Genomic DNA, 20757 nt, shown 5'->3' with positions numbered 1-20757 from the left:
CAACCTCAAATGCCATCTCTGAAATCGGTGGGATTTGTAGTTAATGTGGAACAGGACAGCTAGTTTGAATGTTGGTTAGCTGTGTTTTATGTAGATAGAACTTCCATGTGGCAAACCTGTTTATAAGATTATAGCAATGGCAGTCAAATTATATCAGCTAACATTTCGTGAATATCTACTATTTACAGATACACCAAGCTCTGAGAATGCTCACTGACATGCTGAAAAGTCTTAAGTTCAGATTTGATTTAGACAAAAAGGAAGACCATAAATTGGATGCAATTCAGATTATCCTCTCCCATTGCCTATTTGTTTTGTTAAAGGACAGACACAAATTATGTGCTTTGATATCACATTGGATATTAGAAAGAAAGGGTATTGTAGGTTCTTTCATATAATTCTTGTGTCAGAAGGACAAATTGGAAAGCAACTGTAATTGGAATGGTTTTCTTTTGTGGGCGAAAGGCATTTTTAGGACAGAGGCAATTTCTACCATATGATCTACTGAGGGAAGTTCCCCCAAAAGTCTGGAAAGTGTATTAAGTCACAGCCCTATTTGATCAAATAGGCTTTCACATATTGCTAAAAGAAGGTTGGAATAGAAAAACAGGTCACGGGTTCAAAATGCGAATATCATTTAGAATACTGCTAAATACCTGGGTGTTTTGTGATGATGCTTGAATCTGCAGCACCATTTAAAGGACCCATAGGCCTGAGCCCAACAGAGCAGTAGATGCCTGAAGAGATCATTAGAGGAGGCCCTGCTCATCCGCCATCTCTTCATAAGTTAACCCCACAGATGTGTCTTTAAGTCTCTCACTCTCAATGAATATTACGTATAAAGAAAACAGGATAAAATCTCAGATTTGAAATAGGTAGTTTTGGGATCCGAGAAGGGAAAAAACCTCCAACACCTAAAACAGATTTTTTTTTTTTTTTTTTTAAGAATAACCGCATGTTGCATCCATCAGAAAACAGAAACTGCAGACTTTTTATGGCTCAGATCAGGTCAGACTGTAGTTTTGAAAAATACATCTTCATGCTTATTCTAATAAGCATCATGTCTGAAAAGTAAGCTGGCTCCGTTTAAAAGTTGCATTATTTTTTCTAGACTGTATAGCAGTAATGCGGCATTACTGGCCAAAACAAGGTAGGGAAGCTGAAAGACAAAAGAAGTGCTGTACAATAAAAGAGTAAAAAGCACAGATTTATATCAACATGTAGTAGCATCTGTGAGGTTACATGTAAGTTTTTAACAGACAGGGATGTTTGTGAACATAAACATGCTGCTTACACATTGCATGCTTTATTCCTCTTTTGGCATATAGTGATTTTCATTAGTCAGGAAGCATTTAGTTTCTGGCGAAGGTTTTTACATTATAGTATCTTGTTGATAGGATAGGGAAATAGTATACCTTATTCAAATAAGATAAATGCTGGCTTTTTTTAAAGAGCCTTCAAAGTTGCTGCGTAAGTCTTTATGTTCTTGCTAGAGTTTTCAAAGTGTTTTCTAAATTTCCATTTAAAAAAGTCACGAATAGTGGCTGTCTCCCTCCAGAGTATAATTTCCATCAGTCTCTGATAATGAGAGCTTAACAGACACATTTCTCGATACAACAAGGTGTGTTAACTAAAAGGATTTAATTGTATAAAATACTGTAAATTATAAGATATGAGAGTGTATGACAAAAGGCTAAGTTCTTAAAAAGTGAATCCCATTTTGGGGGCTGAATATACATCTCTAATGTATAATCAGTCTGCAAAGCGGAGGTAAAGTAATAATGTGATTTAATGGGTGGCCACATCCCACTGGGCAGTGACATTTGTTCACGTTGTGTCTTGCTTCTTTCTCTCTCAGCTCCATAACCTCTTGCACCCTTCTCCAGCTGACATTTTTCCTGTCCATCGCATCAAGTGTTGAGAAATGCTTCCATTTGAGCTAGTTTGGCTGCTTGGTGCTTAGGATTCCTGGTTGCTTGGGGAGCAGGAAGGCAGCAGATGTGACTCTTGCTGGGCAAGAGGTCCTTTACTTTTTCCATCAACTATGAGCAAGCCACTTAATCTTGCATAAACTGAAAGAACCAGGAACTGGTTGGGTTAGGGTGTTAGCCACCAATCAACCATTTTGCTTTTGGTACAAAAATGAATAAATCATTTTCTTTCCAAACCACCTCTTCTACCTGTTTCCTTTATTCACTGACTCCTCACTGGCCAGCCACATTTTTAGAGTTGTCATTGGTCCTCTTATCCAAGAACCATGGTTCTTCTTTGTCTCCCTTCTTTTGTTCACCAGTGCGCTAGTCTGCCCTCCCATTGGCCTTTGCCTGGACTATTGTTACATTCTCCTAAATGGATTCTCTGCTGCTGTTTCCTCGTTATGGTGCTGCTGGTACCGATAATACTATTCTTTGCCAAGAACCTTTGGTGACTTGCGTTTACGTGCAAAAATTGTGTCCCAGCTTCTTGACATGGTTTTAGAAGCTTTCTGCTAACCAGTTTTCCTGGCTTGTGTTGTATTTCCAATAACCTCTGCACTACCAACCTACACCGACCTGTGCTCTGGTTTTCCTTCTTGGGTTACTTCTTTTTCCCTATCCTCGTTTGTGGAAATCTTAGGTATTTGTCAAGGCCCGACTCAAATGTTTCTTTCTCAATTAGAAATAAACTCCCCTTGCTCTAAAATACTACCAAATTTAAATCTGCTGGACTTTTCTCACAGTAAAAGTTATCGTAGGACCTGTAGATGTGCCTATATCATCTCTCCTCTAAGTGAGACTGGGAAAACAGCCTCTGATCAGACTGATTCAGGTTCACTTTCAACTTTGCCTCTTGCTCTAAGTTTGTTTTGCACAGGATGCCTAACTCGACTCATTCTATTTTCTCATCCTCAAGGTATCTTAAAATAACTTCCTTTTAGGGTCATGAGGGTTAAATGATTTGACTTCTGTAAAGCACTTAATGCTTTCACGTGGTGAGCATTCAATAAATATGCATTCATTTTTCTTTTTCTTTGTTTTTTGGTAAATATACAGTTCTCAGTTGTTTACCATGCTTGGCACTCAGGCAGCTATTGAAAGAATTTACTTCAGTTTTTCCAATTATTACCATCAAGTCAAATCAATAAAAATTTATTTAAGCCTGTGTAGAAGGCCTGAAGAGTAGGTGCTGTCACAGATATGAAGATGTGTACAAAATTATTCTGGCCACTTGGCCCCTCAGAGCTAACAGCCTATAAATATGGAGCCAGGGCTTAAATAAAAGAAGAACTAGGGGTGCCCGGGTAGCTCAGTTGGTTAAGCACTCAATTCTTGATTTTGGCTCAGGTCATGATCTCAAGGTTGTGAGATCAAGCCCAGCATCGGGCTCTGTGCTGGGCACGGAGCTGCTTAAGATTCTCTCTCTCTCTCTCTCTCTCTCTCTCTCTCTCTCTCTCTCTCCCCCTCTCCCTCTCCCTCCCTCCCCCCCCCCCAAAAAAAAGAAAAGAAAAGCTAAATAATGCTATACATTTTTAAATAGCAAATCCATGGACATAAATGAAAACCCAGTAAGTTGCTTTGTGGTTAAAGGAATGTACATACCAGAATAGGATTCAGGGGAGAGTGGTGAACCCAGGAATTGTGAAGTGTGAATCCAGGGCTTTGGTAGGAGGTAGAGAAGAGCACTTTTGGCATCCCTAGAGGGATGCTGGGTTGAAGATGAAGGCCTTTCCCACTCAATTCACTGTAAAGAGGACTTATCACAGGGTGTTCTGTGATCATTGGTTGGTACCTATCCATTTGGAAAAATAAAGCAGTGTAAGAGCCTTCCCACATTAGGAAACAAAGGCAATGGGAAGTAAAGGTTTAACTAAGTGCAGAACTTGAGAATATGGCATATATGGGTGCAGATCTAGTTAGTAAAAGGGGAAGAATGTTTGAGAGAGTCCTGTTCAGTATAGGAAAGTTGCGTTCCTCATGGGCATCAAAGTCTAATTGTTTTCATCTTTATTTGTTTAGTGCTTTTAACGAAGGCTATGATTTACTGACCACCTGTGCCAAGTCCAGTTCTTGGAGGGCCACTGCTGAGATAGAATTAGGAGTGCAAGGTCTTAATGGGGGAAGCAAGTATATTATCTATGAAGAGAAAAAGAGAAAAAGCAAGATTGGCCAAGGAAAGCTTTGAGAGTAGGATGTTGATATGACCCCTGTGACTGGCAAGGGGACAGGCAGGGTCGAGCTGGGAGAACTCAGACTGTGATACAGCTCTGACCGGGAGCATCAGAGCAGAGAGAACCTATTGGAAGAGCCCCTTGGGGAGCAATGGCCATGCAGTACCCCCACCATGATCATTGTTTGACAGGTGCAGCCTAGGAAGAGCATGGCCTTGACTCGCATGCCATAGTAGTTCCTGATGGCCCTGTTCCTGATGGCCCTTGTCGCTCGAGATCGTCAGCTTACTGCCGTCCTCATAGGTGAAAGGTTGGTTCTTTCTGGATGGAATTGGACCCTCAGTGGCTGCCACACTACCCTTTCAGTAGTAAAATAATAAAGTCAAATGTCCATTTAAACCTTAGTTCAGATTAGGTGGGTTGTTTTGGAGTGGGGAAGTTGGGGAGCCTGAGCAACTCACTGAAGCAAAACTCTTTGTAGAAGCTGGACTTAGCATTGGGTGACTTGCATTATTTGGGTGTCACACATTATTTTTTATCTGTTAAATGTGGATAATGACACATCTTCCCTACCCACCTCACGAAGTTACAATAAAACGTAATGTCTAAGAAAGGTGAGAAGAAAAGGAGTTCCATGTGGAAATGTGAGAGGTAGTGCAGTGGAATAGAAAGATCTAAGGGAGGCAGGCAGGGCTCTTCTTTTACTCATGGAGAAAAGAAATGATTACTAAAGTCAGAAAAGTCACATGAAGAGAAAATCATTTAAAATGCATTAGGGAGGGGCATCTGGGTGGCTCAGTCAGTTAAGCATCTGCCTTCAGATCAGGGCATGGTCTCAGGATCCTGGGATTGAGCCCCTGGGCTCCCCGCTCAGTGGGGAGTCTGCTTCTCTCTCTCCCTCTGCCCCTCACCCCTTCTCATGCCCTCTCTCTCTCTCTCAAATAAATAAAATCCTTAAAAAAATTAAAATGCATTAGGAAGCTAGATATTTACATTTTTCTATGCCTAGCATGATTACAATGCAAATAATCACTTCCTACTTGACCTTGGTACTTTGGACTGTCCCACTACAGGCTTGTCTAAAACTAGGGATATTATATATATTTATACTTAAAATGAAAAATATTAACTAGTTATTTTTTATTTCACAGAAAAAAGAGAATATTTAAAAAGTTAACTAGAAAGCAAGTTTTATTTTAGATTAGGGGTTGGCAAACTTTTTCTGTAAAGAGCCAGGTAGTAAATATTTCAGGCTTTTATGAGCTCTGTGGGCCACATATGGGTCTTTGTTGCATATTCTTTTTTTTTCTTTCTTTTTTTTAATAATCCTGTAAAAATGTAAAAATAATTCTTAGCTCAAGGGCACACAAAAATAGGACCTAGACTGCAGACCTTAGTTTGTATTAAGTTCTGCTTAAACTTATCTTTGACTTCAACAAAATTTCAGCAATGGACAGAACCCCAAGTTCTATACTCTATTAAAAAAAGAGAGAATGGACTTTCATGTTATATTGGCATGGGATTGAATCCTGTTTCCATCCTTTACTAGCGCTGACTTGGACAAGCTACTTAATAACTGGGGTGCTTGGCTTCCTCATATGTAAAATGAGACCAGTGCTACCTGGCTGGGAGGTTGCGTGGATTTAATGACATAATTTGTGAAAGGTACTTTGCCCAGTGATTATCACATTAAGTAGAACCTCAACAAATTTTCTTCCTTTCCTTCCTTCCTTATCTTGTTTGACAATATTTCCCAGTCTTTTTTTTTCTTTCTTTGAATTGTTCTTCCAGAATTCTAGACTGCGTTTTTCTACTACCATATCTTCATAGAAACTCTCACTTTGACCTAATTTGTATCAAATTCATTTATTGACATTTTGATTACTTGGGACAAATTATTGACTGTGCTTATACCAAAATCTCCACTTACCAAATTCAGTCACTCCTAAATTTTTTCATTAGTGCGTCAAGATCTATAATATTGATAGATGCTAGTGGTAAAACTTATGAGGATTTTAGAGAATTTAGCCAGTTCTCATAGAATATAAATATTTTAAACCATATGCTGCAGTAGTAGATAAAAAACAAACTAAAAAAACGGGGATTATATATTGGGTGGTGGGGATAGACATTTGTTTGTTCTACCACTTTGTTTGACAGCATTCCATGATTATTTGAATCCTGCCCACGACTCTCTATTAAGATCAGTGATTATGCACCCAGTATTGGAGCACCAAATATATAAAGCATATATTAACAGATTAAAATCTCCACCTACAGGGGCACCTGGGTGGCTCAGTCATTAAGCGTCTGCCTTCGGCTCAGGTCATGATCCCAGGGTCCTGGGATCAAGCCCCACATTGGGCTCCCTGCTCAGCGGGAAGCCTGCTTCTCCCTCTCCCTCTGCCCCCCGCTTGTGTTCCCTCTCTCGCTGTGTCTCTGTCAAATAAATAAAATCTTAAAAAATAATAATAAAATAAATCTCCACCTACAGACAACAGTACAATAATATGAGGCTCAGTACCCCATTTTCAAAAATGGATAGATCATTCAGATGAAAATCAATGAGAAAACACTGGGCTTAAACTACATGTTGGACCAGGTGGGACTAACATATACAGGTCATTCCGTCCAACTGCAGCAGAATACACATTCTTCTCAAGCACACATGGAACATTCTCTAGAATAGATCATATGTTAGGCCACAAAACAAGTATAGTACTGAACAAATATAGTACTGGAAGTCCGACCCAGAGCATTTAGGCAAGAAAAATAGTCATCCACATTGGAAAGGAAGAAGTAAAATTGTCTCTGTGGATGACATGATATTATTATAGAGAAAACCCTAGACTCCACCAAAAAACTACTAGAACTGATAAATGAATTCAGTAAAGTTGCGGGATACAAAATCAGTATACAAAGATCAGCTGCATTTCTGTACACTAACAATGAGCTATTTGAAAGAGAAACTAAAATAATCCCATTTATAATAGCATCAAAAAGAATAAAATATTTTGGAATAAATTTAACCAAGAACATGAAAGACCTATGTACCATAAAACACTGATGAAAAAAATTGAAGAAACAGATAAATAGAAATTCCATGCTGATGAGTTGGAAGAATTAAAATTGTGAAAATGTGCACACTATCCAGAGCAATCAATGGGCTCAATTTAATCCTTATCAAATTTCCAGTGGCCTTTCTCACAGAAATAGGAAAACAATTTTAAAAATTGTTTGGAACCACAAAAGATCTCTGAATCATCAGAGAAATGCAAACCAAAACCACAGTATGATATCAACTCACACCAGTTAGGCTATTATCAAAAAAGACGAGATAACAAGTGTTGGTGAGGATGTAGAGAAAAGGGAACCCTGGTACACTGTTGGTGGGAATACAAACTGGTGCAGCCACCCTGTAAAACAATATGGAGGTTCCTCAAGAAATTAAAAATAGAACTACCATAAGATCCAACAATCCATTTCTGGGTATAAATCCAAAGGAAATGAAATCATTATCTCAAAGAGGTATCTTTACCCACATGTCCACTGCAGCACTATTCAAATAAATTACTGTATTCTGAGTCAAATGGTTAGCATATGTTTTCTTTACTATATTATTAGCTTCGTGTCTTCAGCTTGACTGAACTTTAGACAATTTTCTTCTGGATTATAGGCCCCTGTCCTTTTTTTTTAGAGCATTTACCTTAGAAAACTTGAAATTATAAGTTCTTTCTCTGTGCCTTTGAGATGTAAATCTTTTCCCAGCCTCTTGCCCGTTTTGCAACCCAGGAATGTCTTTTTCAAGGACCTGGGAGCCATCCCTTTAAAATGTAGTCATTAAGAAAGATGTGCCCTTATCCCCTTGACTCTGAGGGAGGGTTGGCGTCTACACATCAGTTAACAACATGGAGAACCTAGTCACACTGACCAGCCTTCCCTTAACCTCCTCCAGTTATTTCACTAGCTCACCCTCTGCACTTAAAAACTTGCCCGTGTTTTATTTCAGCGGAGTTGAGTTCAGACTTCTTACCCAATTGCAGCGGTCTCTCTCCCTTATTCAGTAGCTTTGAATAAAGCCTTCCTTGTCTGTGTAACTTGTCCAGTGCAATTTCCCTTTGACAGTGATTGAGAGTGAAGACTCCAGTTTCAGACTCTGGCTCCATTTTACTACAGAAATCACATAATCTCACTAGGCTTCAGTTTGTGCTTGACTAAAATGGAGATAATGGTACCTACCTGCAGGATTTCTGTGACGATCAGTGAATATAAACCTCTTAGCATGCTGCCTGGTGCATATTAGGCACTCCATAAATTTTAGGTCTATTTTTTTTTTTTTTTAACTAATGACTACATGAAAAACTTCTTGATAGGTCGTTTTTTTTATTTTTTTAAATTTTTTTATTTAAATTCAATTTAATTAACATATAGAGTATTATTGGTTTTGGGGGAGAATTTAGTGTTTCATCAGTTGCATATAAGACCCAGTGCTCATTACATTAAGTGCCCTCCTTAATGCCCATCACCCAGTTACCCGATCCCCCCAGCTGCCTCCCCTCCAGCAACCCTCAGTTTGTTCCCTAGAGTTAAGAGTCTCTTATGGTTTTCCTATAGGTCTTTTTTTTTAAGTAGTGAATTACTCCAGCATATTTAAAATGTTTCCTTTTGCTGAATTACCAGTATGTACATTTTCAGGATATCTACTTTGCAAAGTGAAGCCTATTTAGTTCTTGAACTAAATAAAGTGTATCATAAATAGTGAAAGCAAGCAACCAGTTACACATCTGATCCTGGAGTCTAGTTATTTAGGGCAGAGGGATCGGCTACTTCTGAAGCCATGTTGAGAAATGGTGTCTGTGGGCGAGAGAGAGAAAACTGAAATATCATGTTTCCAGACACTCTAGCAAGCTATATTCTCCATCAAATGAAGAAAACTCTGTGCTGTTTATATTTTGAAGGTCAAATTATCTCCTTCTTAGGCTATCCTAAAACCAAAAACTTAAAGAGACTAGAGTTTAATACTAAATTTTCTTGTAATATTAATACCACAGTAAATTTTCTGTTATATTTTAAAGCGCAAGTTTTAGGCAATACTCTATTGTCTTGAAGCTGTATCATGAAATGTTGCCTCACTCCCCCAATTTTAAGGAAATATATGTGAAACAACACATTTAAAAATTTTAAACTGCTTTCTTTTTGGAAGGAGCATGGTAACATAGTTGGGAACTACTCTATTCTGGCTACACGTGCGGATGAATGTCTAGTCATATCAGTTCCCTATTCAGGGCATGCTGTATCTGTAAAACTACTTCTTCCCCCTTCTTTCTCTCTCCAAAAGTAATCTGAGAAAAATTCACTTGAATTGCCATCTGACTTTTAACAATCTATATTCTGTTTGGAGACCGTGCTTGCAATTCTGACTGACTTACAAAGATAACAGTGATGATATGGATCGGTCTGAAAGGCCAAAAGTACGGCATTGATGTTCCATTCTAATACAGGCAACATGGTGGGTTTGGTTTTTTTTTTTTTAAGAGTCATTACCTCTTATAGTCTGTTCACTATTTTTATATTTCCTGTTAATGGAGTTTCCTATAACATTAGGTTTATATTTTTAGATTGTTTGCTCTCCTCTCCCCTCCCTGCTTGAAACATGTTTATGTTTAAGGGAGGGGTTATAAGAAAAGGCAGACCTCATAAGGTGTATGAATACAGATTTAAAAAAAAAAAACCGTATTTTAGTTTATGATGTCTAGATGCCTACCTGGAGGGAAGGGAACTTAGGAGTAAAATAAAAAGGACTAAAATCTCAGTCAACTCAGAAACAAGATATGCCCAGGATGAAGTCAGGATTTAAACTGGAAAGTTAGTTGTAGTGGCCCCCAGTTGTATATATTTTATCCCGAGGTGCCATTTGGTTTAATAAAATGTAGATCTGAGGCTATTCTTAACCTCTCAGTTTCTTAAGACTTAATTATAAAGGTTATATTTTCGGAGGACAAAAGCATTACTCATTTCTCTGTTCATGTCTTCCAGGTTTATCTTGCAGATTATGGACTTTGCTACAGATATTGTCCCAATGGGAACCACAAACAGTATCAGGAAAACCCTAGAAAAGGCCACAATGGGACAATAGAGTTTACCAGCGTGGATGCCCACAAGGGAGTAGGTCAGTTTCTTTTCTTCTTTTTCTTAATTTTATTTCAGAAGAATGATTAAAGAGTAATAAGGCCCATGTAATGGCCTTTGCATAGTCAGTTTGAAGACTAAGAACATTGACAAGGTTTTTATCAAAAGTAGTGAATTCTTATATGCCAATGAATATTTCGTCTACAAGGGGGAGGGGACAGAGATTGTGACAAGTGAGAAGGGCACAACGGGGTGTTAAGTAAGCAAAACTGGATGCTGATTTGGGGCAGGAAATCACGAGTTTGTATAGGTTAAACTTGGAGGTCAGCAAGTGAATCTGTACTCTGTCACTAATGTTACAGATCTGGTAAAGGTGCACATGGGAAGAATTATTCCTGTTTTTCACCAGGCCCTGATCAGAGTTTTAGAAGACACCATCTCTCAACAATAAGGAAATCTTTTCTGAAACTATAAAGTGTTAACTTGTGGAATCTCTCCTAGTCGCCTTTCATATATCTTACTTATTTAAACTCACTTTGATGGTATTGGAAACACATTTGCAGGTAAATTACATACATAGTCCTTTTATTGGATATTGATTGTACTGCCTTGCATTCCAAGGCAGACTTAATTCAACAATTCCCTAATTAGTTAAAGTCATAACCTATGTCTTGTATTCATTTACCATTAATTAAACCTTAGCTGTTTATTACACTGCAGTCCAAATCCAATAGCCGACCCAGAAAGCCATGGAAAAGGAAGTAGGAGGTCAATATTGAAAATATATGGTGCAGAGTCCCACTGATGGTTGCTTTGTTCACAATCAATATGGTCAATGCAACTGTACTTTCTTAGTTGCTCTGTCAGCAAGACAAAAAGTCAATTCTAATGTTATGCTAGTAAAGAAAAAATGGTGATTATTGAAAAAGTTTGCCTTTCAAAATTATATTCTTTGTAAACTTTATTTATAAAAGTATTTTCAAATATGCTAAACCATACAAATAATTTAGAAACAGCTTTGAAAGGACCCCATGTCACTAAAAGGCAATTAGACATTTGCACTTGTTAATGGCTGTTGAACTGTTACCGTAAACTGATACTTTCTGGCGAGTTTTAGTTGGTACAAACAACTGTATATTATTGCCTTTTCTATTAAAAGGACCATTGACCATGTAATGTAAGGGGTCTTGATAATTTTCCACAGCAATTAAAACCCACACCAGTGTAAGGTAGGCCAGAGAAAAGTGAAACAAGTGTGTCAGTTGAACACCTTCCTTCTGGGAAGAATCATAGGTTAAATTTTCTGAAATGGAAATTACCTTTTATATTCCTGATCAGAGTAAGAGAAACCACTGCATTTTTTTTTCAAGAGTAAGATAGTTAGAAAAATAATGATCACTAAGAAATTTACTAATATTGTGTAATTTTTCACCATTTACATTGTTAATGAGTCAGTGAGCAGTTAAAGATATAAGTGGGACATGACTTTAATTAAGAAACGTAAGAGTCAAATGCCTACTGATACATTTTTTTCAACTTGAAGTTCTTTCACTCCGAATGAATTTTGTTCCTCATTTTTGGCAGATTTATTGGTATGGACGAGTTTACACAAACCCAGAAGTACTTTTTTCATAGTGGTATAACTGGAAATTCATCACACAGATTCCTAAGCATTGGTCCAACTATGTTAGTGATGTTAACTTATGGTGGGACCACTTATTTCTATAACTGATAGCTCTCATATGGATGCTATCTGATTTTGGCTGTTAAAAGTGCTAAGAAACAACTGTGATTGCAGAATGTGGGAAATAGAGTTGTTACATGTTAGTTGGTCACTGTTTGGACCATGGTAATTATGAACATCCTCTACAATCATTCCATTGTTTAGGGCAGTGTTTTCATTGTGCTATCTTCATGAACGATTTAAACAGTTTCTTATCCTGTAGTCCATTTAAGTTTTTTCCTCCCTAAATAATAACACATGTTGATGAGTTGGGTAGATTTCACCATGCTAGGTCTCTGGGGAGAAGACTGAACTGAGAATGATGGTAGAGAGATGGTATTACTTCCTGGGAGGAGTGTTTAGGAAAGTCCCTATATTACATATTTTTGGTATTTGCTAGAAAGTTACATGCTGGGGTGAATAATTCATTTTTATCATAGTTTTCACAGGATTCTTATAAAAAGTAGATTCCCTTACTGCCTTTAAAATAGAATTTACACTAAACTTCTAGGTGAATCTATATCTACATAGGCATATATGTAGATATAGACATCTGTGTAGATATACATACATATACAGTTAGCCTTTGAACAACATGAGGGTTAGGGATGCTGATGCTCTGTGCAGTCAAAAAAAACTCCCTGTATAACTTTTGATTCCCCCATAACTTAACCACCGATAGCCTACTGATAAGCAGACTCCTTACCAGATAACATAGTTGATTAACACATATTTTTTTAGAGATTTTATTTATTCATTTGACAGAGAGAAAGAGCACAAGCAGGGAGAGCTGCAGGCTGAGGGAGAAGCAGGCTCCCCGTTGACCAGGGAGCCAGACGCGGGGCTCAATCCCAGAACCCCGGGACCATGACCTGAATTGAAGGCAGATGCTTAACCGACTGAGCCACCCAAGCACCCAACACATATTTTTTTTTAATGTTATATGTATAACATAACATATTCTTACAATAAAGTAAGCTAGAGAAAGAAAATGTTACTAAGAAAATCATAAGGAAGAGAAAATACATTTATAGTACTATACTGTAAAATAATCTGCATATAAGTGGACCCATGCAGTTCAAATCTGTGTTGTTCAGGGGTCCACTGTGTACACATAAATACATACATGCATACATACATACATACATACATAAATACATATAAATATATATATTTGCTGAAATTTTAATATGCAGTTTCAGTCTAGTATATAAAGTAAAGGGTTTGATATCCTCAAATGTTTGAATACCATTCATTCCTAACATTTTGCATTTAATCTTCCAAAATAAAACATTTTACTTTAGGAATTTATTAGAAATGAAATAATCATTTAGTCATATCTGGAAACCAGAATAAACAGGGCCATAAATCCTGTAGTTAAATGTGGAAGGTCAGATTCATAAATATTCATGTGTTTACCTTCAGTACAGTCACTATGTAGTTTAATCTCAGAAAAATCTTTTCTCTACCAGTCCAGCTATGAGATCAAATAAATACTGAGAAAGATAATGCGAAGGAAAACATAAAGAGCAAAACAAGTTATCTCTAGGAAATAGAACCTCCAGTTGTCAACGCATTTGCTGTATGTCAGGTATATCTGTGGCTGGTCACGCCCAGGGAAATCTTCAAGATTCAGTGTAAAACTGCCTTATGAATTAGCCACTTAACAGAGACCGTTAACCCGATCAGACTATCTGGTCTCTCTTACTTGTTGTAGTGGGTACTCAGAAACCGGGTTTTTCTAATGAAGGAGTTTTTATAAGGTGCCAACCAGCAGTTTCACCTAAGCATTTTCTAGTTCAACTTTATGTAAAAGGAAGGTAGTTTGTATTATTATAAACCAAAAAATATGACTTGAGATATATAGAGATGGCTGGATAGGGGGACGAACATTCCCGGGACTGCCATACATCTATGGAGATCTGTGTGCATTTTAAAAATTGCAGTTATTCTTCCAAACTCAATTCTCTTGTATGACCTCAAGGTATTTTCTGAGTGGCTGAAATGCTTCATTTAGTGTAAAATTAGAGGAATATACATTGGGTTTATCTCTCTCTTCTATTATTAATTTTTTCTTCTTCATAAAAACTAACATGTATAAACATTGACATATTTTGGGCTTGTTGCCTGATAATTAAAGAGAATTATATCTGTGTCAAATATACTATTTTAAAATTTGTTACATTCTTAGCAATGTTAAAAAGCAATATTTGGATCAATGTGTGGTATGGATTTTTGTAGATTTTTCTACTCACTGAGGCATGCAGTCAATACCTAATTTCTCTAGAGATATACTGCGTTTAACATATTGAGCTTTTTTAAATACTTCAGACCTCTGCATTGAGTGTATAATACCTGTTTTAATTTGACATCATTGATGACCATAAAATATGATATCTAAATTGCATTTTAAATGTCCATTTGTGTAATATATTCAGTATCAAGGAAAGAGACATATACTTTTTTATTTTTGCCAATTGCTACGGTAGATGAAATCCAAGTCTTGTGTTATTTTTTGCACAGTTCCCTTTCACTCTAATCTAGCACTCCAACTTACAAAATGTATGTGAAATAAACTGAGAGTGTATTTTCATGTTACCAAACTTGAGGAAATGATACGGTTTACACAATATTTATCTCCTCAACAATAATTCAAAAAAGGGAACCCATTTTTCAATTATGATATTAAGGTATTAAGCTTGGATCCTGTTAGTAGTAGTCAGAAAAGCAAACCATTGATTTCTGTTTTTAGGTAAATTTACTCCTATCGTCTTTGGTCGATGTATAAATAAAAAATAATGAAGACACTCTTCATTCTACATGGCATAACCCAATTTTGACATTTAGCCATGACTTTTAAAGCCTTAATGTAGGTCTTTTGAACTATTTGGTTGGGTTAGTAATACACATTGGCCAAATGTAAGATACATTTGTGGAATTTAAGAAACAAAATAAGCAAAGGGAAAAAAACAAACAGAACCAGAAAAGGAGGCAAACCAAGAAACAGACTCTTAACTCTAGAGAACAAACTGATGGTTACCAGAGGGGAGGTGGGGAGGGATGGGTAAAATAAAAATAAAAATAAACAAAACAGAACAAAAACATCTTTGCTCTGTTGAATAACTTTACCTAAACCTCACACAGTAGTGTTTCATTAAAAAAAAAAAACAAAAAAAACTAAGGTTTAAAATCTTAAAGGTACTAAAAAGTAAGAGACCTGAGTTTAAATGTTTTATTTGAAATGTGACATATTGCATTCTGCTTTCCTAATACCCTTTTCGAAATTGCAATAAATCGTGGCCACCATGAAATTTTTCAGCTTTTTATACATCTGAAGTGACAAAATACAATCACAAAGGTTACTAGTTGGGAATGAAAGAATAAACTCCAAATTTGATCTGCAGATAGTCACCATTCACTTCTTCAGGTGAGCATCTTATTCAGATGTTTTCTCCTTTCTTAGGTCATTTCGGAGCATATAAACTAGTATTTTGGGCATTTCAACCCTGTCTGCTTAAGGCAGAAGTTTTCAAGTTCACTGTATTATTTCCTACCAAATCCTGTTTTTCTTCATACTTCATACTTCATGTTACTCTATATAAAAAAATAAAACTAAACAGAAAGCATTTCAGGCAAATAATCAGATCCATTTTGGGATTAACACTTATACTTTCTGCCCCCCCCCCCCGTTCCTGTTACATTCCATTTGGTGAGTTGGTCCCAGATTTTTACTCCAGTTTGTCTTTAGAATAAGGACCAATTCTCTAAGTTATCTTCTCTTGTTCTCCTACCAGCTGGGAAGGACCATCGAAACACTGTATAAAGTAATGTTTTTACTAGACACACTTCATCACAGTGAAATAGTTTGAAAGAAACCGTCTCATAAAAGGATAGTTGCATGGAAACTTTTTTTTAAAAGATTTTATTTATTCATTTGAGAGAGAGAGCACAAGCAGGGGGAGAAGCAGAGGGAGAAGCAGACTTCCCGCTGAGCTGGGAGCCCAACACAGGGCTCGGACCCAGGACCTGGAGATCATGACCTGAGCCACAGGCAGACACCTAACCATCTGAGCCACCCAGGTGCCCCGCATGGAAACTTTTGTTAGTGCTACACCTTAGACCTCAGGACCTGCTGCTTGTTTATTCCTCGCCAAACAACCATCTTTGCATCAGTATGTCTTTTGGTGTTTTAAGTTAAAATGCCTGCCTCAAATACTCCCCTAACTATAGAAGTAGAATATGTAATGTGGTTTGAATGGTGTTAAAACTAATGTGAGAGGCAAAGTAGTTGTTAGAGTGAGTATGGGCTTTGGATTCTGAAAGATTTGCATTTCAATGCAGAGCTCTGTCAATTTTTGCTTTGTGATAGTTAACAAGTTGCTTAACTTCTCTGAGCTTCTTATTTTCTTATCAACAGGCTTAAATAGTACTTTATATTATTGTTAGAATGATTAAGTGAGAGAATATAAAAGCAGTTAGAGTGTCTGGCACAATAGCAGATCCATAAATCATATCAATTGTTTTTATTTTAATTAAGCACTCTAGTATCCACTGTTCCTGGAATCTGCTTTCTAATGAGGTAGAATTCAAGTTCCCACCCATGCCTTTTTTTTTTGTAACTCTTGTTACTCTTGACAGTACTTTATAATTTAGAAAATGTTAAGCAATTGAGAACACAACAGGCCTTCAATGAAGAGTCATTTGCATTGCTCCATATTAATAAGCTAAATAAATGCTAGATGCTAAATTATATTTTAAAACTAACAAGGGAATGTAGAGGCAAAGTATTAATAATTAAATCTTGCCACATTTCTAAACAGTAGCATCATAAGTAAAAGTTTGGTTTTTTAGGAAATCTACATGAAAATATACTACTGTTAATGATTACATTATCAAATTCAACTGAAGAACTTTATGTATTATAATAAATTATACAGAGACCAAATTCTGTAGAAACAAAACAGTTCATAATATATTTCAACTTTCAAATTAAAAAGATTTTTATAGTTAGATATTAATAGTTCTCTTCAAATATCAATTCTTATTTTTTTATTTTCAGCATTTTATTTAATTTTTTTCAGATGCACAGGAAATAATAGACTAGTATAATACATATCCGAGTACCCAGTTCCTGACTTCTGTAATTATTATGCTTTTGTCCTGTCATCTGTATTTTGATGACGTATTTTTAAAGTCAAAGATATATGATCAATTCATTGTGTTAATTACACATAAACATAGATGTTAATGTTGCCATCTTGAATATTTATTTTTAATTTAACAGGTATTAAGATGACTCTTCTGGGGCACCTGGGTGGCTCAGTCGGTTAAGTGTCTGCCTTCGGCTCAGGTCCTGGTCCCAGGGTCCTGGGATCGAGCCCCGCGTCAGGCTCCCTGCTCGGCGGGGAGTCTGCTTCTCCCTCTCCCTCTGCCTGCCTCCCTTCCTGCCTCCCTGCCTGCCTCTCTGCCTACTTGTGCACTCTCTCTTTCTCTGTCAAATAAATAAATAAAACCTTAAAAAAAAATGACTCTTCTCTGTGTAGTAGATGGAAAGAAGACTTAATCACTGGTAGAGTCTTGGGGTTGAACTTCATTAAAACACATAGAACTTTGCAATTTGTTTCTCTGGGAGGGAATTTGAGGGAGAGGTGTCTCTTTACTGGTGGGAAAGAGTGACTATAGGATTTTTTTTTCCCCTAACATTGCATATATTTTAGTGGCAATAGTAGTAAAACATTTACCTAACCATGGTTATCAATGTATATGAGTAATAAAAGAAAATAAAGGTTGATAAATGTGATAATGTATATTAATTAGGTAAGACCAAGCTATAATAGTCAAGTAAAGTTAACTCTCAAGGGGCTATTTCAAATGAAGACCAGTTTATGAAAGATTGGCTTCAGAAATCTAAATGACTTGTCTTTACTTAGAGCTTCATATTAATTCATCCCTCCGTTGGAGGAGGGGGGAAGTGACTGGGAAGGTTTATTCCATTTTAATTCTGATTATTTTTCCTCAAAGGACCTCTTGTGTAGCCTGTGTTGTCCAAACAGGTGTCAGAATATGATTTTTTTTTAAATTAGAGGATGTGATTTTTTTTAAGTGGTGGTAATCAGGAATTGCCATAATGGAAAAGGGACTTGTGCACACATCTGTACAAATGGAACCATTCCATTATTAGCGGGAGATTTATTACTGAAGAAATCAGTACCAAACAGCATGGCAGAGATTGTGTTTTTATTCTAATAGGAGAGCCAAGTCTTGCATTAGGACATTGTCGAAGCTTGTGAAGAAAGTAAACGGTGCCCATGGGACTGTAGCATTCTGCTAGATTGAAGGGCCTTTAATAATCCAATACTCTAATAGCAGTTAAGACAGACTCTGTGTAACAGCTAATCTTGTCTTCTGCTTTTATAATAACTTACGTGTGGTAATCAAAAGTAGTTATGATGTGCTCATGGCATTCTTCTTTGTAGGTGACTTTTTAAATTAAAAACTAAGTGTACTGACTGACTTTTCAGAGTTTATTTAATGAAAGATAATAAAATAGGATACCTGTTTACAGCGGGTTTAACAGCCACATATTGCACTTAGGAGGTTTTATATCCCTCCACAGATGAACATTCAAGTAATGGCAGAAATGTAAATACTGGCCTATTGTTTTATAACAATTTGGAATGGTTATAAAAAAATGAGTTTATTTTGTGGGATCTTGTTAACGCTGTAATCGTTATTTCAGTAATATTTGTTCTATTTTGACTTACATCAGATTTCATTGTCTTTTCAAATAAGACACTTTAAAAAAAACACAAACATTATGATAAAATTAGTCTACAGCATTTAATAGTCTGGTATAAATGATATCTATAGTGGTCTAAAAATGTTCTTCTGTGTTTTTTTTGATGAAAAGCCATTCCACTTTCAATTCTGAAAGCCTCGGTGTGGCTTCCAAATCTATGTCCAGGAACCTCTGCACACCCATCGCCTCCTGGTTACATTTTTCTATTCAGGCTATTTGACCAGAATTTTAGCTTAGCACTGCTTATATCTAAAAATATTTGTAAAATTTTAGAACCGCGTGTCCAAAACAGTAGGCGTTTTTTATCCTGTACTTGTATTTAATTGCAAAATCCTCACACAGGCCTGTGTTTCCATCCTGCACACTAGATGGCAGTTTTGTCATATTCTTCCAGCTTCCAATGCTCCTCACGGGACTGGAGCAGGAAAGGCCATCAATGTTTAGTCTGCACTCCGAGGGTCTCCGCATGACCAGTGCAGACCCCACGGACTTCCTGGAACATATGTTAGCAATTTAGCCGCAGACATTTATTTCTTTGTTTTACTGCTTGGCTCTTGGAGAAAGTGTTGGTGCCAGGTTATGGGTTGTCTGGATCATGTCAGAGGCCATGGAGATCGAGTTCATGTGACAGGCCAGACGAAGGAAGGATGGAGTTGGAGGAGGTGAGGAAACTGACCCTTACTTTCAACAGCCACAAGTCACTGCCTGTCTGTGGACTGTGGCCAAAAGCCCGGGCGTTTACGTTTTCATCCAGCTGAACAAACAAAACACATTTGCCCATTTGGCTTTTCCAGAGTTCATTCGACAATTTCCCTAGGTCTCAAAACTTGCTTGTCCCGCGGGTTTCTCTGTCAGTGCTTCTTCCTCCTCCAGCCCTGTCCAGACGGAGCGACCTGGAGACCCTCGGCTACTGCCTGCTGCGCTGCCTGTGTGGGGGCCTGCCCTGGGAGCGGAGCCTGCGGGACCCCGCGGCCGTCCAGGCTGCTAAAACAAGGTACCCGTCCTCAAGCATTCCAGCCCCGCAGGGCAGGGGCCCCGGAGGGGTACAGTAAAGGGAGTTTCCAGCCCTGAGAAGACGGCCATGCACCCACTCCAGTAATCAAATCCAGTTTCTGACATCTGAAAAGCCAAACACCTTACCGACTTCAAATCCGTTAAGATAACACCCGTGAGATCACATGCACGCGAGTTGTAACGCAAAATGTCAAGTGAAGCGTTTGTTCTTTTATGTGGCGTTTTCCAAAGCTGAATTCTAGGTGGTGGTCTTTTCAAGGAAGAGTAGTTTCAAATTAGCGTTGTACAAGTACATGGAGGTAGTCTGAGTTTGGTGTGATTGCTGTGAACTGTGCAAAGCGACAGCGTGAGGTGGGACCGATGCTTTCAAGTGAGAGCATCATACCTCTTTCTTAATTCTGGATCTTGGAGGGAGTGTGTTTCGTTTCTTAAAGAAGAAACAAACAAAACTTTTATAGGAGGTGTTTATATAAGAGATAATCTTGCAGCCACATAAACAGTTTTAATATTTCACATTCAATTTTTATCACCTAGAATCTGTTAGCATGAGAACTAGGTCAGACTGAGAACAGAGCATGTTAACTATTTTACTAATTTCTCACTGATCAGGCCTAAGGAAAAGCAATTGCATGCAGCCCAGAATAGCCAGTTTTTCATTATATACTCAACAGATATGCTCAACAGTAGTTATCCACAGATAGAATATTGCAATTGGAAAAGGCAGCTGTGTTTTAAGTAAGGTGAGTCACAACAGAAGTTTACAAAAGGGGGAGCTGATCCATAGAAACCAGTCTTCAGATTCAGCTGTGGTCTCCGTTCTTTATATTAGAGGGCCTAGCCTACAGATGCAGAGCAGTACCGTTGGCATTTGTAAATACTGGCATATTGTATGAAGTATTTCTCCGCTTGGAATCTTGATCATCGCAGCCCCTTACCCCAAAGGAA

General features: G+C 37.5%; 1 protein-coding gene across 3 annotated transcripts in view; it reads left to right on the top strand.

Annotated features, from left to right (window-relative positions):
* Positions 1-20757, top strand: part of VRK2 (VRK serine/threonine kinase 2) — a 117642-nt gene that overhangs the window by 69408 nt on the left and 27477 nt on the right. For 2 of the 3 annotated variants that reach the window (XM_025868794.2, XM_025868795.2), the window contains exons 8-9: positions 10184-10316; positions 19654-19792. In XM_025868794.2, coding sequence (XP_025724579.1) covers positions 10184-10316; positions 19654-19792 — 272 coding nt within the window. The remainder of the gene's footprint in view (positions 1-10183; positions 10317-19653; positions 19793-20757) is intronic. The other variant, XM_025868796.2, reaches the window with a different exon arrangement.

Source organism: Callorhinus ursinus, unplaced genomic scaffold, assembly GCF_003265705.2.
Source record: "Callorhinus ursinus isolate GAN/ISIS: 27379988/994484 unplaced genomic scaffold, GSC_fseal_2.0 scaffold10, whole genome shotgun sequence".
Classification (NCBI taxonomy): domain Eukaryota; kingdom Metazoa; phylum Chordata; class Mammalia; order Carnivora; family Otariidae; genus Callorhinus; species Callorhinus ursinus.
The sequence above is the reverse complement of the archived record's forward strand: the minus strand, read 5'-3'. Positions and strand labels throughout refer to the sequence as shown.